Raw genomic sequence first — 23,050 nt, forward strand, 5'->3', positions numbered from 1 at the left:
CAGGGTGCCAAGTGCAGAGGCATAAGGTGGTACTGGGTCTGGGAGGGCATGAGGCTGTTTGGCTCAGGCTGCTGATGTCCACAGCATTGACAACTGTGTGGTGTTTGGCAAGTGTTGCAGGGGATCTGCTGTCACTGGAATGATAGTTAGTGTTCTCAGCAGTGCCTCGCGTTCCAGAGCCTAGGGTCATGACCAGCGGTGGTGGTGGCCAGAGCCAATGGTGTGCACACATTTGGCTTTGGGGGCCTGTTGCAGGTGCCTTTGTGGGAGAGTTGATGGTTGCAGGTGCTCAGGTTGTGGGAAGGCCTAGGAAGGCAGCAAAAGCCAAGGCCAACAATGGCTCATTGCTCAAACTCATGTCCATTGAGTTGGTGATGCTATCTAACATCTGATCCTGTGCTGCTCTTCTCCTTGTCCTTCAGTCTTTCCCAGCATCAGGGTCTTTTCTAATGAGTCAGCTCTTTGCATCAGGTGGCCAAAGTATTAGAGCTTCAGCTACAGCATCAGTCTTTTCAATAAATATTCAGGGTTGATTTCCTTTAGGATTGAGTGGTTTGATCTCCTTGCTGTCCAAAGAACTCTCAAGAGTCTTCTCAAGCACCACAGTTTGGAAGCATGGATTCTTCAGGGCTCAGCCTTATTTACTGTCCAACTCTCACATCCATTCATGACTACTGGAAACCATCATCTGTGCTGTTATTAATTCTTTCAGGGGCAAAATCTGCTGCATTTGTCTGCAGAGCAGGTTACTGTGAACTGTGATTTCTCCTGCCATGTGGTTGCTATTGATCCTTTGCTCTTCTTTCTTATGCCTAGCCATCTCTATAAGACTGGCTCAGCTTTGCAGGTCTGCATGAAGTGAACCTGAAGCAGGACTTTCATATGGTGCCCCCAAAGGCTAGGGACACTGGTTACTCAGCCTGCTCTTACCCTCCTGGTGAGAGGAACTCTCCTGGCACCCTTGACACTGAGTCAATCTAAGGAGAATGTAATGATGCCTCCAAAATGATAGTATCTTGGCGTGGTCAAACTTCTTAGGGTACTCAGATCTTCTGGAGCTGTTTTTGTTACTGATCGCTGTCTAAGTTTGGTCTTTTTTAATAGGATGGAGGCTGCTGTCTCCTACATCAGCATCTTGGTAATGGCACATTTGAGGTCTTTATTCTTTGAGAGAATGGTTTTGAGTGTAGAATTTTAGATTGGCAATTTTATTTTTTTCTTTCAGTAAATCTAAGGCTTCAGTGTACTCTACCCTGACATCTCTTTGTTCTTGGGGTTTTAGATGTTAGTATAGATGTTTCTCAATTTTATATACCTAGTCTTTATCTTAGTATTTTTCTTTCTGTAAATTTCCTGCTGTTATTTTCCATTTTAGTAAAAGTAAGCTAGGTATGGTGCAGTAAAAAAACAAAATGTATCCTTACATAACATGTTCTGTTCACTTTGGCAGGACTTCTGCTATCATAATTCTTCAAGCACTCAGGTTGTTGGATTCTCCACCATTGTATTATGTTCCCACTGTGATACAAGGCTGCAGTATTCGCTGTGGTAGAAAAATATACTGGCTCTTAGATGTTTCTATGTGGAAGTGACATCAATCGTTCTGCCACTTTGTTGAATGAGCCAGATCACATGGTTATGCTTAACTTCAAGTAGGCAAGGAAGTATTACTATTTCCACATGCTCATAAAAAGAGAATTTTAAATGTTGCTGAACACTAGTAATGTCTCCATCTATAATGTTCCTACAAATGAACTACTTTTTAATGCAGAAACCAGAGTCATCTTAAAACTTAATCGCTAAAGTGAGATTTGATCACTTTTGTCAAATTCCACTTGTTAGATGTGTGTTACTAGGTACATTCGAGTGTGGATTACACAAGGACATGAACACCAGGTGGCAGGAATAGCCAGGACATTTCAGAGCCTGTTACCTCAGCCCTCAGTTCCTGAGCTGGATGAGATGCTCCCTATGGACAGGGAAGGAGAGGGACAATTCCTCCCTGGATCTGGGGCCACAAGCTGTAACTGATGGGGAAGCTGGGCCCTAGTAGCCCTGGGCACATCTACAGGGGGGCAGCATCCAGAGTCCCTGAAGGCCTGTCCTCGGTGGTGTCCCTGGAGCTGGTTCTACAGGCTCGTGAGAAACACCTGGTGGGTCCCTTCCAGCTCCAGGTTCAGTGATGGCACATTGGGAGCTTAGAGTTAGCCATGGTGGGAATGTTTATACCACAGAGGTCAGGAAATACTATATCCCATGCACTCTTTTACTCCTCAGAGAGCTTATATTTTAAATATACACCACTACATGGTCTCCTAAAATCTCTCCTGTGTCCTGTGTCCGTGTCTCTCTTGCAGCTCTGGAGCTGAGGTTGAAGGATGGAGCCCACCGTTGTGAGGGCAGAGTGGAAGTGAAGCACCAAGGAGAATGGGGCACAGTGAATGATTACAACTTGATCATGGAGGATGCATCTGTAGTGTGCAGACAGCTGGGGTGTGGAGCTGCCATTGGTTTTCCTGGAAAGGCTTATTTTGGGCCAGGACTTGGCCCCATTTGGCTTTTGTATACTTCATGTGAAGGGACAGAGTCAACTGTCAGTGACTGTGAACATTCTAATATTAAAGACTACCGTAATGATAGCTATTCCCACGACGACGATGCTGGAGTAGTCTGCTCAGGTAAGTCCTGTCTGGTCTGTGTGGGGATCTCTAGCAGGAAAAGCCTCTGTCTTATTACCGGAATGACTTGAGATGATGGATACAGCCTTTAGAGCATACTTGGGTGAAGGATCTTTGTGATGTGTCACAGGAGGCAGAGAGGTGAGGTCAAAAGTTTCATACAGATACAGCTTCTGGGTTTGACTTCTGTGACGTAGTCTCATCATGGTAATTGTTCTGTTTTCTTTGATGTAATGGTCACTAGGGTGTGGCTACATGGTGGGTGGAAGGGTCATAGAAGAGTTGTGGGCAACAAGGTTTATCATACTCACAGGGTCTAAATGTCAGAGTCACACACTCCTCCATGTTGGTATGTGGAGGATGTGACAATAGAATAGGCTCAACCAAGCAATGGTGACCCAAAAGGGCACGTGAAGACCTGTGGACAAGTGACCATACCGGGCGTCAGGGTGCAGTTACACAAGGAAAAGGTGTGAAGGGATTTCACTGGTGCATTTAAATATCTCTAGGTCACAGTCAGAGGAAGCCAAAGTGGAACTTGTGGCAGAAAACAATCTCATCACACTGGTGCACCTGGTCAACTGAGTGGAGAGCTCACATCACATTTGCAGGAATGTTGAGGGAGCAGGAAAATGCAGGCTTGAAGTTTACAACACAGCAGCTAAAGTGCATCACGTATAAGAGGCAGTGAAGCTAAGAGGACCTGAAGTGACTCCTAAGAAGTGCTCAGTGCTGTCTATGTGTTTGACCTGTGCCAAGGTGGATGCAGTAAAGACAGCAGTGAAACTAGGGTGTGGGTGGGTGGTCACAGTATTTGACAGAGAGGCTTCTAGTTGTTATCATAATTGTGGATTGGATGTCCAGGATATTGGTCCCATCAGAGCAGCTGGACTGGAGGAAGATATTGTCGGTTATCACAGTGAGTTCCCTGAAGTAGGGAGTTGGTCTTAGGCAAGAATCACTCCATCTGATGTGATCATGGGACAAGGGAGCTCTGAGGACATCTGCAGTAGGTCCTTAGCAGCCACAGCCAATCAGCTCTTGGGTGTTTATGTTGAGGAAGATCATTGGAAAAGTGATCTTTTCTAATCTCACCTTCAGCAGATCTTTGATGATTCTAGTTGAAGCCCTTAAGAAAACAATTCTTTTCCTTTTTAAAAAGTACTTCATTAAGGTATGACTGACGTACAAAACTACTTGATAAGTATGCATTTGTGAAACCTTTACAGCACTATGTCATAAATCTATTCATCTCTTCAAAATGTTTTCTTCCATTCTCTTTATTATTCTTATTAAAAAAATTATTTTCAAGGTGCTTTTAAATTTTAGTTAGAGACTTTTGCTTTAAGCAAACCTGTTTTCTGGCATCTCAAGTAACCTTTGTCATTGTCACAATGTCCTAATCATGGTTCTAACTGCAGATAAATTTGTGGAAACACTACAGGTGTCTCTACCATATTTTGATAAATCAGCATCTGAATGAAAATGGAGTGTGTGATGTTTGAACTTTCTGTGAAATTAGAACTCTGAATGTTATCATCCTAAGAAGATTGATGTCGTGATATTAATTCCAGTTAAGATACACTTAAAAGCAAAGAATTGGAGAATGCTCTGATATTTAAACACTGCTTGTGGTTTGTACTCCCTGACTACCATTGCTCTAACTTAGGCTCTCACATTTTTATGAATGGTTCCAGGTTCCTTCTATTTCTCTTTTTGTCACTAGTTCCCTCCCCTTGGTCTGTCTTTTCTGTATTTTCATACATGTTTTAATGATGCGAAGTTAAGTGGTGGTGATTTAGTAGAGATAAGATTAGAATAGCTTGTCTTTTCATTATCTTAATCAAAATTGAACTCTTGGAGTTTCTTCTGCTTAATCTTAGGAGTCAGGTATGGAAGAGAAATTTCAGCCTCAGTAGTGGATTGTTGGAAGTGGAGTACTAACAAATCAGAGATTCTTATGGGTTTGTGGCAGATTTCAAGTTTCCTTTGCAAATTAAGATGTAAATGTTCATAGTTCTTTGATGGTAGAACTAGAGAACTGTGAATGAAATGCTCTGAGTCTTATATTCTTTCACTGTTACTAGAAAAGTCTCTTTCCCCAATTTTTCCTTTAAGATATCTGTATAAATGCAAACTTTGGAGGAACACTTAGCCATGCACTGGCAAGTCAAAGGTGGAGGTAATAAAACATGAATTTCTGTGTTTTATGATAAGAGATTATATAGTTTATATTTGATGATTTCAGTGATATAAGAAACTTGTGTTTGGGGGCTTATTAGGAGCAAGAGGACAAATGTAATTTTTGAAGAAGGTGGAACAGGTTTTATAGTAGCTGGGAGTAAGGGGAATGGCAATGGGAGCTGATGAAGGCAACTGTGAGGTTCTCTGAGCAGCACTGAAAGTCCAGGTGTGGTGTGGAAGATGCTATGTGTGCCTAAGGACACAAGATGTCTACACAGCAAGAGACCAGACAAGGATATATCTTAGTTATATTTAATATCTTTACTCATTCACATCAGTTCAGTTCAGTTCAGTCGCTCAGTCGTGTCTGACTCTTTGCGACCCCATGAATTGCAGCACACCAGGGCTCCCTGTGCATCACCAACTCCCGGAATTCACTCAAACTCACGTCCATCGAGCCGGTGATGCCATCCAGCCATCTCATCCTCTGTCCTCCCCTTCTTCTCCTGCCAATCCCTCCCAGCATCAGAGTCTTTTCCAATGAGTCAACTCTTCACATGAGGTGGCCAAAGTACTGGAGTTTCAGCTTTAGCATCATTCCTTCCAAAGAACATCCAGGGCTGATCTCCTTTAAAATGGACTGGTTGGTTCTCCTTGCAGTCCAAGGGACTCTCAAGTGTCTTCTCCAACACCACAGTTCAAAAACATCAATTCTTCAGTGCTCAGCTTTCTTCATAGTCCTTCTCTCACATCCATACACGACTACTGGAAAACCATAGCCTTGACTAGATGGACCTTTGTTGGCAAAGTTATGTCTCTGCTTTTGAATATGCTATCTTGTATGAGTGGTCAAGCTAATCCTTCAGTTCTTTAATTTCTGCAGTGCCTTTTCTTTCTCCTGCTCTCTATGCTGCTGCTGCTGCTGCTGCTAAGTCACTTCAGTCATCTCTGACTCTGTGCGACCTCACCAGGCTCCGCCGTCCCTGGGATTCTCCAGGCAAGAACACTGGAGTGGGTTGCCATTGCCTTCTCCACCTGCTCTCTATAGTAGATTTTTATTCTGTTACATCATTCTTTTTGAGACTTTAAAGTTCACAAACTTATGCAATCAGAGTCCTTCACCAGAACAAATTCCACCATGTACATAAATAATTATGAGCACACTCAGAAACCAGGAAAATTATTTAAAAAGTTGTTCTTCATGATGTGCAGGTTTTCCCCTATTGGATTACCTTTTCTCTGTCCAAAATATGGGCTCTGAAGGATGACATCATTATCATCAGTCTTTTCTTTGGTCTCTCTCTCATACGTCATCCACTCCCTGTTTAACCTGCCACTCACTCCACCTCACTCCCTACAGGAGTTCTTTCCTTTTGGAATCTCCTTTCCATTTATTTGTAGCTCTTAAGCTTTTTTTTTTTTTTTCTTTTCTGCATTGGGAGAAATGGGAAAGGGTAGCAGGGTTAGTTGGCAAATGGGAGGAGCACAGGGGATAAAAAGTGTTAAAATCTCATTGAATGAGTCTTTTTCCCCCCAAATCTTTCTATGTTTCATTTCTATTGAGGCTTTTGCAGTTTAGAAATCTCTAAAATATATATTAAAAGACACTTACTCCTTGGAGGGAAAGTAACCTTCCTAGACAGCAACCTAATAACCAACCTAGATAGCATATTAAAAAGCAGAGATATTACTTTGTCAACAAAGGTCCGCCTAGTCAAGGCTATGGTTTTTCCAGTGGTCATGTATGGATGTAAGAGTTGGACTGTGAAGAAAGCTGAGCACTGAAAAATTGATGCCTTTGAGCTGTGGTGCTGGAGAAGACTCTTGCGAGTCCCTTGGAAACACCAGTCATGGGTGTTCATTGGAAGGACTGATGCTGAGGCTGAAACTCCAATATGCTGGCCACCTCATGCGAAGAGTTGACACATTGGAAAAGACCCTGATGGTGGGAGGGATTGGGGGCAGGAGGAGAAGGGGACAACAGAGGATGAGATGGCTGGATGGCATCACTGACTCAATGCACACGAGTTTGGGTGAACTCAGGGAGTTGGTGATGGACAGGGAGGCTTGGCGTGCTGCGATTCATGGGGTCGCAAAGAGTTGGACACGACTGAGGGACTGAACTGAACTGAACTGAACTGAAAGCATACATGGGTTGTTTGCTGTCTGCTCTCTTCCTCTCATTCTCCTTTTTTATAGCTTGCTGGCTTCTTATCTCAGAAATCCAAATAGGAAAGGCATGTGCAGTTAGCATATAGATAAGGTTAGAATACATTAAAGTATCATTACTCTTTCACATTTGCTGAGAATCTCATGTCTAGTATGAAGTAATCAACTAACTCAATTGTCTTGCATAATCCAACTGAGACCTCACTTTCTCCCAGGTGTCTTGATAAATCCTAGGTTTTTAAGAAAGATGGCTAGGACCATTCCCTCCCTCTCCTATGACTCTCTGAGCTTTTGTCATTTCTAAACTTGCCTGTGGACAACTTCTTTCACAATTAGATTATAATACCTGCACTCAGATCCAGCCTGTGTGATATTCCCTGTCCTCAGTGACTTGAATATTGGCTCTGAGAGAAAACTGGCCAGAAGTTTAGCCCCAGAAATCTCAGGATGGTCCTCTAAACTTCTAAACTTCTCTGGCTCTTAGGCCTCTAAGCTCTTGAACCCCATGGACCTTTTTCAGTCTCACTTCAGCTCTGCACCCACGTTTGAATGACTACCACTGTGCAGTTTCTTTGGGCACTGTAGTTTCCATGCCCCAGATAGGAATTAACGTTCCTAACCAATATATATTCTCGGGATTCAGCCATTCCGAACTGATTCTTCAATCCTTCTGGATATCTCTTCAGAAACTTGCTCATGAAAATGCAGTTTGACAATGACAGTCAAATTCTCTCTTCTTATCCACTCTTATTCCACTGTTGGAAAGAAAAGCTTTCACACCATCTCATGCCTGTGAATGTTGTTTCCAATTGTCAAGCCAGGTTCATGAACACTCACTGCGTTTGTTGTTCTTTGTTTCTCTTAGGATTTGTGCATCTGGCTGGAGGGGTTGGACCCTGCTCAGGGCGAGTAGAAGTGCATTCTGGAGAAGCCTGGACCCCAGTGTCTGATGGGAACTTCACACTCCCCGCTGCCCAGGTCATCTGTGCAGAGCTGGGATGTGGCAAGGCTGTGTCTGTCCTGGGACATGTGCCATTCAGAGAATCAGATCGCTGGGTCTGGGCTGAAGAGTTCAGGTGTGAGGGGGAGGAGCCTGAGCTCTGGTCCTGCCCCAGAGTGCCCTGTCCAGGGGGCACATGTCACCACAGTGGAGCTGTTCAGGTTGTCTGTTCAGGTGAGATGCACATCAGGACTTAACCTCTGTGTACACTCAGTTCAAGGTAAAAAAGAAATCAGATTGTGCTGAAATCCTGTCTTTTTCTATCAGTGTACACAGAAGTCCGGCTCATGAAAAATGGCACCTCTCAGTGTGAGGGGCAGGTAGAGATGAATATTTCTGGACATTGGAGAGCTCTCTGTGCCTCCCACTGGAGTCTGGCCAATGCCAACGTTGTCTGTCGTCAGCTCGGCTGTGGAGTCGCCATCTCCACCCCAAATGGAGCAGAAGGAAGTGATCAACTCTGGAAAGCCCGATTTCACTGCTCAGGGGCTGAGTCTTTCCTATGGAAATGCCCTGTGACTGCCCTGGGTGTTCCTGACTGTTCTCGTGGCAACACAGCCTCTGTGATCTGCTCAGGTAAGACAGGGAAGGACTACTATACTTAGGATGCTCCTGGGGTGAAATGTCCCCAGAGCAGAGAGTAAGGGAAAACAGGCTTAGAAAGGAAGATATACTATATTGAAATTATTGAACTCAGGTTTCAACTGCTAATTACTCAAGAATCCAATCCTGAGAGATTAGCATGGGGTAAAATTAAAGACAGCTTTATTGAGAAAACCAGCAGTTCTGGGGAGACAGAGGACTAATGTACCAAAGAACAAGCTCCTCCTTGATGATCAGGGACAAGAGTTTTTAAATGGGAATTTCAGGAGTGCACAGGTGGAGGTAGGGGACAGGTTACCTGCAGAATAGCACAGCTAGCTCTGACAGTCATCTTGAAATAGATCTGATCAGTGCCACCTTTATTGTTTGAATTGCAGTTAATCATCAGTTGTAGTGTTGGTTTGTTCCCATTTCCTTGAGGCCAATTCTTGGAATTGTGTAAAATGAAGAAGGGCTTCCCTGTTGACTCAGATGGTAAAGAATCTGCTTACAATGCAAGAGACTCGGGTTTGATCCCTGGGTTGGGAAGATCCCCTGGAGAAGGAAATGGCACCCCACTAGTCTGGTCATCATGTAATTTACTTCTACCACCTGGTAGGGATTTCAGCATCTGCAAAACAGCTCAAAGGATATGGCTCAGAATGTTAGCTATAGCCCATGAGGAGGAACTAAAAATCCTTGACTTTGTTTAGGGCTAAACTATTATTATTTTATCCTATTTGACTGGTTTGCTTTGTTTCTGAAAATTTTTCATTTATGTGATTAAATTTATTCTTTGGCTAAGGCTTTTCTACAGACAGAAGCAGGTGCAGGACATGAGGGTGGTCTGTCCTGAGAAGGCTCCATAAGATCCTGCTCCATAACCTTCTCATTGTTCACTCATTTTTTCAGGGGAAAGAAGTGCTAAGAAATGCTAAGAAGTGCTATGTCGGGAAAGAAATGCTTAGGTGAATAATATTTTTATGAAACATTATTATTTAAGGATAATAATAGAGAACAAAGTACCAACAATAAGTGTATAGCTAGGTTATGTTCCCCAACCCAAATCTACAAAGAGAACATTCACAGCACCACAGAATCACTATTGCCTCCCAATAGCTGTGTCCTCCTCCTCTCCAGGGAAGACTGCTTACCTAAGACTTGTACTGCCATAGAATATTTTGTCAGTTTTTAAACTTTATGTATAACCACACAGAATGTTTTCTTTCATGTCTAATTTCTCACTCATGATATTGTTTATGGCAACATTGTATTCAATTTTATTACTATAGAGTATTCCTTTGAATGATCACATGACCATGCATTGATCCATTCAACTAGTGGCAGAAATTTGAGTTTGTTGCCAAGTTTTGACTATTACAAATACAGTGGTGCAAGTTACCATGATGATGACTTTTGGAATAAATATTTATTATGTTTTTTGTGTGTTTAATTCTGTCTTATATTTTTATTTTCTTAATGGTATGGGGTACTTCAGTGAGCCAAGTTACTAATCTTAAGTTAATTCATTCACCTTTTTTACTGTACATATAGTGCTCCTTCAGTCAGTCAGTTCAGTTCAGTCACTCAGTCATATCTGACTCTTTGCAATCCCATGGACTGCAGCACTTCAAACTTCCCTGTCCTTCATCATCTCCCACAGCTTGCTCAAGCTCATATCAATTGAGTTGGTGATACCACTCAATCATGTCATCCTCTGTCATCTCCTTCTCCTGCCTTCAGTATTTTTCAGCATCAGGGTCTTTTCCAATGAGTCAGTTCTTCCCATCATGTGGCCAAAGTATTAGAGCTTCAAACTCAGCATCAGTCCTTCCAATGAATATTCAGCACTGATTTCCTTTAGGATTGACTGGTTTAATATCCTTGAAGTCCAAGGGACTCTCAAAAGTCTTCTCCAACACCACAGTTCAAAAGCATCAATTCTTCTGTGCTCAGCTTTCTTTATGGTCCAGCTCTCACATCCATACATGACTACTGGAAAAACTATAGCTTTGTTGGACCTTTGTCAGCAAAGTAACATCTCTGCTTTTTAATATGCTATCTAGGTTTGTCATAGCTGTTCTTCAAGGAGCAAGCATCTTTTAATTTCATGGCTGCAGTCACCATTTGCAGTGATTTTAGAGTCCAAGAAAATAAAGTCTGTCACTGTTTTCATTATTTCCCCATCTATTTGCCATGAAGTGATGGGACCAGATGCCATGATCTTCCTTTTCTGAACGTTGAGTTTTAAGCCAACATTTTCACTCACCTCTTTCACCTTCATCAAGAGGCTCTTTAGTTCCTCTTCACTTTCTGCCATAAGGGTGGTGTCATCTGCATATCTGAGGTTATTGATATGTTGCCCAGCAATCTTGACTCCAGCTTGTGCTTCATCCATCCCGGCATTTCGCATGACATGCTCTGCATAAAAGTTAAATAATCAGGGTGACAATATACAGGCTTGACGTACTCCTGTCTCAGTTTTGTTTTGTTTTTGTTTTTTTTTTTTCTCTAATTTTATTTTATTTTTAAACTTTACATAATTGTATTAGTTTTGCCAAATATCAAAATGAATCCGCCACAGGTCAGTCCCTTGTTCCAGTCCATAGAGCTCCTTATATCCTTCTAGAAAGAACTTTGTCTACTCCAAAATCACAGAAATGCTTTCTGAGAGTATCTCACAGAAGTGTAATTACTTTTCTTTTGCATGTAGTCATACAGTGCCTCTAGGATTGATAACTGTGTAGGATAAGGGTCAAGTGTCATGTTTTCATATGGGCATCCAGTTGACTGAAAATCTTCTCCTGGAAAGACTATTCCCTAGTGCAGTGCCACCTTCGTGATAAACAAAAGGGCACATGTGTCTGAACACTTCTTTTAGACTTTCTATTCTATTCCACTGTGTCATTTGTCTATCCTTCAGCTGTACCACATTTTCTTAATTATTGTAATTTTATAGTAAATCTTGAACCTTCCCTGGTCGCTCAGATTGTAAAGAATCTGTCTGCAAGGTGGGAGACCTGGGTTTGATCCCTGGGTTGGGAAGATCCCCTGGAGAAGTGCATGGCAACCCACTCCAGTATTCTTGCCTGGAGAGTCCCCATGGAGAGAGGAGCTTGTTGGGCTATAGTCCACTGGGTCACAAAGAATCAGAAATGACTGAGTGACTAAAAACACAGAGTAAGTCTGGGTAACTTTAATTTAAAGAAGTTATGTTGTTGCTGTTCTTCCTAACTGCCTTGGTCATTCTTGGTTTTTGTATTTTGTATACATTTTTGAGCTGAAGCTCCGATACTCTGTCACCTTATGTGAAGAGCTGAGTCATTTGAAAAGACCCTGATGCTTGGAAAGATTGAAGGCAGGAGGAGAAGGGGACAACAGAAGATGAGATAGTTGGATGGCATCACTGACTCAATGGACATGAGTTTGGGTAAATGCTGGGAGTTGGTGATGGATAGGGAAGCCTGGCATGCTGCAGTCCATGAGGTTGCAAAGAGTCAGACATGACTGAGTGACTGAACAACAACATAAATTTTGAATCATCTTGTCATGTTTCACACACACAAAAGCATCAGGGAATTTTATTGAGGTTAGCTTTAATCTGTATATAAATTTGAGAATGATTTATTTTGACAACATTGAGTTTCCCAAATCATTGGCAAAATATATCCCTTCATTCAGTTTGGTCTTGAATTACTCTCAGATGTTTTGCACATCTTTACCTAGGTTTTCTCCTAGGCATTTTATAGGTTTGATGTTACTGGTATTTCCTTTAGTGAAGGTTCTAGGAGTGAATTCTCTCTGAACTTTATCTGGATTCTCCAAATGTTAGGTTAGTATTTTGCTTTAATCCTTCTTTTTTTCTTTCTTTTCTCTCCCTCTCTCTCTCACTCTAGTTTTCTCTCTCTTTCTCTGTCTTGTTTTAGCTTTCCCTATCTCTCCTCCTTTGTCCCTCTCCTGCCCCATTTTCCGCCTGAGTATGTAAAATCTTTCTGGATTAAGTTGCAGACAGGATGCTCCTTTATCCCTCCCCCTTCCCAACAACAACAACAAAAAACTTCAGGGAATTTCCTTACATAACCACAGTTCAATCAAACCTTTAGAGATATCAGCCCCAGATAACATCTAAGTGCAACCACATGAGAGACCCCAAAGATAGAACTGCCAAGTTGAGTCTTTCCTAAATTACTGACCAGGAAATTATGATCAAAATTAAAAAAAAAAAAATTCCTTCAACTACTAAGTTTGGAGGGAAACTTTGTTATACAGTATGGTTAACCAGGCACTTACCATGTAACTAGCTTTTCTATATAGAGGAATATTTATCCTCTCATCTTCCATTTTACTATTTCTACTTTATATTGATCTAATGTGCTGATAGACTCATTCTCTAGTTCTTAATTTCAGCTGTTAACTTTTTCAGCTGTAGAATTTTCATTTGTTTTTGTTATCATTTCTCTGCCAAGACACACATCTTATTAATTAATTCTTTGAGGACTTTAATCATGGCTATTTAAATTCTCTGTCAGACTATAAAGCTCTTAGAGGAAAACATAGGCAGAAGATTCTTTGACATAAATTGCAACAAGATCTTTTTTGACCAACCTTCTAGAGGGAAGAAAATAAAAACAAAAATAAACAAATAGGACCCGATTAAACTTAAAAGGTTTTGCATAGCAAAGGAAACCATAAACAGAACAAAAAGACAACTGTCAGAATGGGAGAAAATATTTGCAACTAAAATGAAACAACTAACAAGCGACCGATCTTCAAAATGCACAAACAACTCAATATCAACAAACCAAACAACCCAATTGAAAAATGGGAAAAAGACCTGAACAGACATTTCTCCAGACATACAGATGGCTAACAAGTACATGAAAAGATGTTCAATATCACTAATTACTAGAGAGATGCAAAACTGCAGTCAGGTATTACTTCACACCAGTCAGAATGTCTATCATTAAAAAAATCTACAAACAATAAATGTTGGAGAGAATGTGCAGAAAAGGGAATCTGCCTACATATGGGTATGTAAATTAGCACAACTACTATGGAGAACAGTCTGGAGCTTCCTCAAAAAACTAAAAATAGAATTATCATATGACTCAGCAATCCCACTCCTGGGCACATACCTGGAGAGAATCATCATTCAGAAAGACACATTCATCCTAATGTTCACTGCAGCACTATTTACAACAGCCAGGACACAGAAGGAACCTAAATGTCCCTCACAGGAGGAATGGATAGAGAAGATGTTGTACATATATAAAATGGAATATTACTCAGCCATAAAAGAATAAAGTTGTGAAATTTTCAGAGACATGGATAGACCTAGAGATTGTTATGTTTGGTTTAGTTCAGTTCAGTCACTCGTCATGTCCAACTCTTTGCGACCCCATTGACTGTAGCACAAGAGGGCTCCCTGTCCATCACCAACTCCCAGAGATTACTCAAACTCATGTTCACTGAGTTGGTGACGCCATCCAACCATCTCATCCTCTGTCATCTCCTTCTCCTCTCGCCTTCAATCTTTCCCAGCATAAGGGTCTTTTCAAATAAGTCAGTTCTTCACAACATCAGGTGGCCAAAGTATGGAGATTCAGCTTCAGCATCAGTCCTTCCAATGAACATTCAGGACTAATTTCCTTTAGGATGGACTGGTTGGATATCCTTGCAGTGCAAGGGACTCTCAAGAGTCTTCTCCAACACCACAGTTCAAAAGCATCGATTCTTTGGTGCTCAGCTTTCTTTATAGTCCAACTTTCATATCCATACATGACTACTGGAAAAACCATAGCCTTGACTAGATAGACCTTTGTTGTGAAAGTAATGTCTCTGCTTTTTAATATGCTGTCTAGGTTGGTCATAACTTTTCTTCCAAGGAGTAAGCATCTTTTAATTTCATGACTGCAGTCACCATCTACAGCGATTTTGGAGCTCAAAAAAATAAAGTCAGCCACTGTTTCCACTGTTTCCCCATCTATTTCCCATGAAGTGATGGAACTGGATGCCATGATCTTTGTGTGTGTGTGTGTGAATGTTGAGCTTTAAGCCAACTTTTTTTAACTCTCCTCTTTCACTTTCACAAAGAGGCTCTTCAGTTCCTCTTCACTTTCTGCCATAAGGGTGGTGTCATCTCCATATCTGAGGTTACTGATATTTCTCCCAACAATCTTGATTCCAGCTTGTGCTTCATCCAGTCCAGCGTTTCTCATAATGTACTCTGCATCTAAGTTAAATAAGCAGGGTGACAATATACAGCCTTGACATACTCCTTTTCCTGTTTGGAGCCAGTCTGTTGTTCCATGTCCAGTTCTAACTGTTGCTTCCTGACCTGCATACAGATTTCTCAAGAGGCAGGTCAGGTGGTCTGGTATTCCCATCTCTTTTAGAATTTTCCACAGTTTATTGTAATGCACACAGTCAAAGGCTTTGGCACAGCCAATAAAGCAGAAGTAGATGTTTTTCTGGAACTCTCTTGCTTTTTCGATGATCCAGCGGATGTTGGCAATTTGATCTCTGGTTCCTCTGCCTTTTCTAAAACCAGCTTGAACATCTGGAAGTTCATGGTTTGCGTGTTGAAGCATGGCTTGGAGAATTTTGAGCATTACTTTGCTAGTGAGATGAGTGAAATTGTGTGGTAGTTGAGCATTCTTTGGCATTGTCTTTCTTTGGGATTGGAATGAAAAGTGACCTTTTCCAGTCCTGTGGCCACTGCTGAGTTTTCCAAATTTGCTGGCATATTGAGTGCAGCACTTTCACAGCATCATCTTTTAGGATTTGAAATAGGATTGTTAAGTAGAATGAAGTAAATCAGAAAGAGAAAAACAAATACTGTATAACATCACTTACATGTGAAATCTAGAAAAATGGTAGAGATGAACTTACTGCAAAGCAGAAATAGAGACACTAACCTAGAGAACATCATATGGATACTAGGAGGGGAAATGAAGAGTGGGATGAGTTGGGACATTGAGATTGATGTATATGACATATAGACACTATTGATGTGCTGTGCTGTGCACTTAGTCATATCCGACTCTTTGCAACCCCGTGACTGTAGCCCGCCAGGCTCCTCTGTCCCTGGGGATTCTCCAGGAAAGAACTGTGGAGTGGGTTGCCATACCCTCTTCCAGGGGATCTTCCCAACCCAAGGATCTCTTGCATTGCAGGCGGATTCTTTACTGCCTCAGCCACCAGACTCAGAAGCCCTACACTATTGATACTAAGTATAAAATAGATATTGCCTGGAGAATCCCGTAGATATGGAGCCTGATGGGCTACAATCCATAGTGTCACAGAGTCAGACTGAAGTGACTTAGCATGCACACACACATAAATTTTGCCAACAAAGATCTATCTAGTCAAGGCTATGGTTTTTCCAGTGATCATGTATGGATGTGAGAATTGGACTATAAAGAAAGCTGAGCACCAAAGAATTGATGCTTTTGAACTGTGGTGTTGGAGAAGATGCTAGAGAGTCCCTTGGACTGCAAAGAGATCCAACCAGTCCATCCTAAAGGAAATCAGTCCTGGGTGTTCACTGGAAGGACTGATGTTGAAGCTGAAGCTCCAATACTTTGGCCTCCTGATGCGAAGAGCTGACTCATTGGTAAAGACACTGATGCTGGGAAAGATTGAGGGCAGAAGGAGAAGGGGATGTCAGAGGATGAGATGGTTGGATGGCATCATCAACTCGATGGACGTGGGTTTGGGTGGACTCTGGGAGCTGGTGATAGACAGGGAGGCCTGGTGTGCTGTGATGCATGCGGTCACAAAGAGTCAGACACTACTGAGCTACTGAACTGAACACATAAAATAGATAAATAATAACGTATTGTATAGCACAGGGAATTCTACTCAGTGCTCTGTGGTGATGTAAATAGGAAGTAAATCCAAGAAATAGGGGATATATATATATATATATATATATATATATGTCATTGTTGTTTGGTCGCTGAGTTGCATCTGACTCTTTTGTGACCATGGACTGTAGCCTGAGACACTCCTTTGTCCATAGGATTTCCCAGGCAAGAATACTGAAGTGGGCTGCCATTTCTTTCCCCAGAGGATCTTCCCAACCAGGGATGGAACCCCAGTCTCCTATTGGGCAGGCAGGTTTTTTTTACCACTGAGTCACCTAGGAAACCCTTACATGTATATATAACGTATTGAATTTGCTGTAGAGCAGAAGCTACCCCAATATTGTAAAGCAATTATGCTCAAATAAAAATCAATAAAAATAAATAAAATAAACTCTCTGTCAGGTAACTCTAAGAGCCAAATACCCTGGGAAATTTTTTTAATGTTTTTTTTTTTTTCCTCTTGTTTTCCATGAGATCTCTTTTATATAAGTGTTTTTAAAAATCACAAACATTGTAGATAAAAAATTGTACAAATCCTTCAGAAAGGATTTTGTTTTGCTTACTCTATTTAGGGGTAGATTAAGGATAGAGCAACTTATTTAACTCATTCTTAGGGCAAAGCTTGGCTTAAAACAGGAATCGTGGCATTGTCAGGACCAGGGCTGTTCATAGAGAAAGGGAACACTAAGATTATGGTAACTTTACTGGTATGTTACAGCTTTCATCTCAGCTCCATCACTAGGTCATTATTATTATTATTATTATTTTATTTTGAATTTTTTACTTTGTATTGGGTTTAGCCGATTAACAATGTTGTTACCGTTTCAGGTGAACAGGCAGGGACTCAGCCATACATATACATGTATCCATTTCCCCCCAAACCCCCCTCCCCTCCTAAAAATTATTTTGCTTAACTGAGTTTCCTGCTCTTCAACCCTCCCAACCCTCTAATCATCGCTCTTTTTTCAGGAAACCACACCCAGATGCTGCCCCAGTGCAATAACTCTGTGTCTGAACAAGCAGGGTCTGCAGCCTCAGAGGAGAGCGCCCCCTACTGCTCAGGTGAGAGTTCCACAGGACAGAAGACCCTATTCATTCCCCAGGTCAATGCCTCATTGTTCCATTTCTCTCTCCTCAGACAGTAGACAGCTCCGCCTGGTGGATGGGGGCGGTCCCTGCGCCGGGAGAGTGGAGATCCTTGACCAGGGCTCCTGGGGCACCATCTGTGATGACTACTGGGACCTGGACGATGCCCACGTGGTGTGCAGGCAGCTGGGCTGTGGAGAAGCCCTCAATGCCACGGGGTCTGCTCACTTCGGGGCAGGATCAGGGCCAATCTGGCTGGACGACCTGAACTGCACAGGAAAGGAGTCCCACGTGTGGAGGTGCCCTTCCCGGGGGTGGGGGCGGCACGACTGCAGACACAAGGAGGATGCTGGGGTCATCTGCTCAGGTCAGCACTCCACACTGTCCACAGGCTAGGGGAGGGGAGGGCCCAGGAGGACGGGGGTCTGAACCCTGAGGGAGAGATGCTGAAAGGACCAGAGAAGGAGGCTTCCTCCCATGGAGCCTGTCTTTGCAGCAGACGTGAAGAGGAGGTGCTTTCACTGCCTCCTACAGCAGCTGAGATTCTGGTCCTTTCTCCTCAGTAGTGTTTGCTGGCAGAGCCTTTTCTCAGTTTTCCTTGAAATCAGGGCTCACTCTTCTGGTACATATGGTAGAGAAGTCTTAAAGCCAAGGTCTAGTTTTTTTGTTTTGTAACAAATTATCACATAGTTAATGGTTTAAAAGAACACATGTACTTCCTTACACTTCTGTAGCTTAGATGTCCAGCAGGAATCTCACAGGATGGGGATCAAGGTTTCAGTAGGGTCACATCACCTCTGAGCCTCTGGGGAAGAATCTGTTTCTTGTCTTTTCAAGCTTCTAAAAACTGCCTGCCTGCCTTCGGTCATTACCCCCTTCTGTTCATCATCAGACCAGCAATGCTCCACCTCTCTAACTATTATACATATTCACATCTCCCTCTAACCAGAACGAGGAAAAGTATTCCACTCTAAAGAATAGTGAGTCTAAGATTGTGATTAGACTGTGCTCAGGTGAGAGAAGGCAATGGCAACCCACTCCAGTACTCTTGCCTGGAAAATCCCATGGATGGAGGAGCCTGGTAGGCTGCAGTGCATGGGGTCCCTAGGAGTCAGACACGACTGAGTGACTTCACTTTCATGCACTGGAGAAGGAAATGGCAACCCATTCCAGTATTCTTGCCTGGAGAATCCCAGGGATGGAGGAGCCTGGTGGGCTGCCGTCTATGTGGTTGCACAGAGTCAGACACGACTGAAGTGACTTAGCAGCAGCAGGTGGTTAATCCATCATATTTCAGGGTAATCTCAAGGTCCTTAGCTTAATCACATCTGTAAAGTTCCCTTTGCCAGATAAGGAAACAGTCACAGATCCATTATTCTATCTGCCTCCCCACTGTCCACATCACACCCCTTTCATATACTCTTTTAGATGTTTTGTCAGGAAGCAGGAGTCAGCTCCCTCTCCCTGCAGGTGTCCAGGTTGGTCTTTCTCTCAGTTCATATCTGCTACATCATGGTGTTAGAAATATTTAGAAAGACAGACACAAATGGACAAAGTCAGGTGAAAAGGAGACAAGTTTCACTCTGGTCATCTAATGGATTTGCTTCCTCAGCTGGGTCAGAGATGAGTGTTCACATTTTTGGGGAGAGAGGAAAACCCAGAGCACTGAGTGGGGTGCTCACTGTGTCCTGTCTCCTCTCTTTCAACCTTAGAGTTCCTGGCCCTCAGGATGGTCAGCGAGGACCAGCAGTGTGCTGGGTGGCTGGAAGTCTCAACACCTCTGTTGGTCTCAGGGAAGGTTCTAGACCACGGTGGGTAGATTTAATTCAGTGTCGGAAAACTGATGCCTCTCTCTGGCAGTGTCCTTCTGGCCCATGGAAATACAGTTCATGCTCTCCAAAGGAGGAAGCCTACATCTCGTGTGCAGGTGACTTATGTCTGTTTCTGTGTCTTTCCCAACTCTTTAGGATGTTGTTAGTGAGATTTGATATTTTAAAATCTAAACCCATTTAAAAGTAATGGGTTTAAGTTGAGTTTATAAAATGAAGCTTGGATGGAGCTTATTTAATCTACATGTTCCAAACTTGCTTTATTAAAATTTTTTAATTGATACAACATTATATTTTTTGCTGTGTTCAACATAATGCTTATATGTTTGTGTGTATTGATAAATGATCACTACAGTAAGTCTAGTTATATCTATATATATGGGTCCATATATATAGATCCATATATATAGTTAAAAATTTTCCTTCATGATGAGAATGTTTAAGATGTATTTTCTTGCCATCTTTCAAATAGACAATACAGTATTCACTATAGTCACCATGCTGTATGTTATATCTCTTCACCTATTAATTTTATAATTCAAATTTATACCTTTTGATTACCTTTGCTCACACCAAATCCCCCACCTCTGGCAGCCACCAACTACTCAACATCTCTGAACTTGCTTTTTGTTTTAATATGAACATATAAATGAGATTATATGGTATTTTTCTTTCTCTGTCTGATTTGTTTCACTTAGCATAATGCCCTCGAGGTCCATCCATGTTGTTGAAACTGGCAAGATGTTCTTCTTTTTTATGGGTGGATATAAGTCTATATTTGGAGAATGTGATGGCACCCCACTCCAGTACTCTTGCCTGGAAAGTCCCATGGATGGAGGACCCTGGTGGGCTGCAGTCCATGGGGTCGCAAAGAGTCGGACATGACTGAGCTACTTCCCTTTCACTCTTCACTTTCATGCATTGGAGAAGGAAATGGCAATCCACTCCAGTATTCTTGCCTGGAGAATCCCAGGGATGGAGGAGCCTGGTGGGCTGCCATCTATGGGGTTACACAGAGTTGGACACGACTCAAGCGACTTAGTATAAGTTTATACTACATTTTCTTTATCCATTCATCAGTGAAGACTTACATTGTTTGACTCATATATATTGCTATAAAATACTAAAAGGTAATACTGTTAAAGTGCTGCAGTCAATATGTCAGCAAATTTGGAAGTTTCATCAGTGGCCACAGGACTGGAGAAGGTCAGTTTTCATTTCAATCTCAAAGAAGGGCAATGCCAATGAATGGTCAAACTACCTCACAATTGTGCTCATTTCACATGCTAGCAAGGTTATACTCAAAGTCTTTCAAGCTAGACTTCAGCAGTAAGTGAACTGAGAACTTCCGAGATGTACAAGCTGGGTTTAGAAAAGGCAGAGAAACCAGAGATCAAATTGCCAACATTTGTTGGATCATAAAGTAAGCCAGAGAATTCCAGAAAAACATCTGCTTCATTGACTACATAAAGCCTTTGACCATGTGGATCACAATGAACTGTGGGAAATTCTTAAAGAGATGAGAATACCAGAGCACCTTACCTGCCTCCTGAGAAACCTGTATGCAGATCAAAAAGCAGCAGTTGGAAATGGACATGAAACAACCGACTGGTTCCAAATTGAGAAAAGAGTTCATCAAGGCTGTATATTGTCACCCTGTTTATTTAACTTGTATGCAGAGAACATCATAGGAAATGCCAGGCTGGATGAATCACAAGCTGGAATCAAGATTGCTGTGAGAAATATCAGCAACGTCAGATACACAGATGATACCACTCTAATGGCAGAAAGCGAAGAGGAACTAAAGAGCCTCTCATTGAGGGTGAAAGAGGAGAGTGAAAACGCTGGCTTACAGCTAAAAACATTCTAAAAACCTTCTAAAAACTAAGATCATCAGCACTTCATGGCAAATAAAAGGGGAGAAAGTGGAAACAGTGACAGATTTTCTTTCCTTGGACTCCCAAATCACTGCTGATGGTGACTGTAGCCATGAGATTAAAAGAGGCTTGCTCCTCTGTGACAAAGCTAGACAGAGTATTAAAAAGCAGAGACATCACTTTGCTGGCAAAGGTCCATATGGTCAAAGCTATATTTTTTCCAGCAGTCAAATCTAGACGTGAGAACCGGCTTATAGAAGAAGCTAAAAAGAGTTGATTCTTTTGAATTGTGGTGCTTGGATGCCACAATTGAATTGAGAATCCTTTGGGCAGCAAGGGGATAAAACCAATCCATCCTAAAGGAAATCAACCCTGAATAGTCATTGGAAGGACTGATGCTGAAGCTGAAGCTCCAATACTTTGGCCATGTGATGAGAAGAGCTGACTCATTGGAAAAGACCCCGATGCTGGGAAAGATTGAAGGCAAAAGAAGAAGGGGGCCACAGAGGATGAGATAGTTAGATAGCATCACCAGTTCAGTGGACATGAATTTGAGCAAACTCTGGGAGTTAGTGAAGGACAGAGGAGCCTGGCATGCTGCAGTCCATGGGGTTGCAAAGAGTCAGACACAACCTAGCAACTGAACATATGTTGCTGCAATGAACATTGGGTTTTCAAGTTAGTGTTTTTGTTTTCTTCAGATAAATACCCCAAAGTGAAATTCCTAAATCATATGGCAGTTCTATTTTTAATTTTTGATGCACCTCAATACTGTTTCTATAGGGGCTGCATCAACTTACATTCCCTCTAACTGTGCAAAAGCTTTCCTGTGTCTTCACATTCTCCTCAACTCCTGTTATTTCTTCTTTCTGATAAAAGCCTTTCTAGAGGATATGAGGTCATATCTCATTGTGGTTTTGATTTGTATTTTCTGATGATTAATAGTGTTGAGCATGTTTTCATGTACCTATTGGCAAGTTGTATGTATTCTTTAAAAAAATGTCTATTTAGGTTCTCTGCCCATTTTTAAAAAATCAGACTGTTTTTTGCTACTGAGTTGGAAGAGTTCCTTGTGTATTTTGGATAATAATCCTTACCATAAATATAATATGCAAATATTTTCCCCAATTACACAGGTTGATTTTTCACTTTGTTGATAGTTTCCTTAATTGGGCAGAAGCTTTTTAGCCTTATGTCATCACAACTGCTTGTTTTTACTCTTGTTCCCTTTGCTTTTGGTGTCAGATCCAAAAAGTCATCACAAAGACTGGTGTAAAGGATTTTATTTTCTGTTTTTTCTTGTAGAAATTTTATGGCTTCAGGACTTGTGATCAAGTCTTTAATCTATTTTGAGTTAATTTTTGTGAATGATGTAAGATAATGGTCCAGTTTCATTTTTTGCATGTGGCTGTCCATGGTTCCCAATGCCATTTACTGAAAAAACTGTCCTTTTCCCAGTGTATATTCTTGGCTTCTTTGTCAAAAATTAATTGACCATAGAAATGTGGGTTTATTTATGGACTTTCTATTCTATTCCATTGATCTCTGTGTTCATTTTTATACCATCGACATACTCTTTTGATTAATATAGCTTTGTAATATAGTTTGAAATCAAGAAGCACGACACCTCCAGCTTTGTTATTCTTTCTCAAGATTGCTTTGGTATTGGACGTCTTTTGTGGTTCCATGCAAATTTTAGGATTGTTTCTTCAGTATCTGTGAAAATTTCCATTGACATTTTGATAAGGATTGCAGTGAATCTGTAGATTGCTTTGGG

The 23,050-nt window shown here is 41.7% G+C and overlaps 1 protein-coding gene across 1 annotated transcript in view; it reads left to right on the forward strand.

The window, feature by feature from the left end:
* LOC113892398 (antigen WC1.1-like) overlaps positions 1 to 23,050 on the forward strand; it is a 34,880-nt gene that overhangs the window by 2,747 nt on the left and 9,083 nt on the right. Inside the window, 7 exon segments of the mRNA XM_027541219.1 lie at positions 2,358 to 2,678; positions 7,897 to 8,205; positions 8,299 to 8,607; positions 17,451 to 17,543; positions 17,620 to 17,934; positions 19,280 to 19,324; positions 19,327 to 19,494. Of these exon segments, the coding sequence (XP_027397020.1) occupies positions 2,358 to 2,678; positions 7,897 to 8,205; positions 8,299 to 8,607; positions 17,451 to 17,543; positions 17,620 to 17,934; positions 19,280 to 19,324; positions 19,327 to 19,494 (1,560 nt within the window).

Source organism: Bos indicus x Bos taurus, chromosome 5 (genome assembly GCF_003369695.1).
Source record: "Bos indicus x Bos taurus breed Angus x Brahman F1 hybrid chromosome 5, Bos_hybrid_MaternalHap_v2.0, whole genome shotgun sequence".
NCBI classification, from domain to species: Eukaryota; Metazoa; Chordata; class Mammalia; order Artiodactyla; family Bovidae; genus Bos; species Bos indicus x Bos taurus.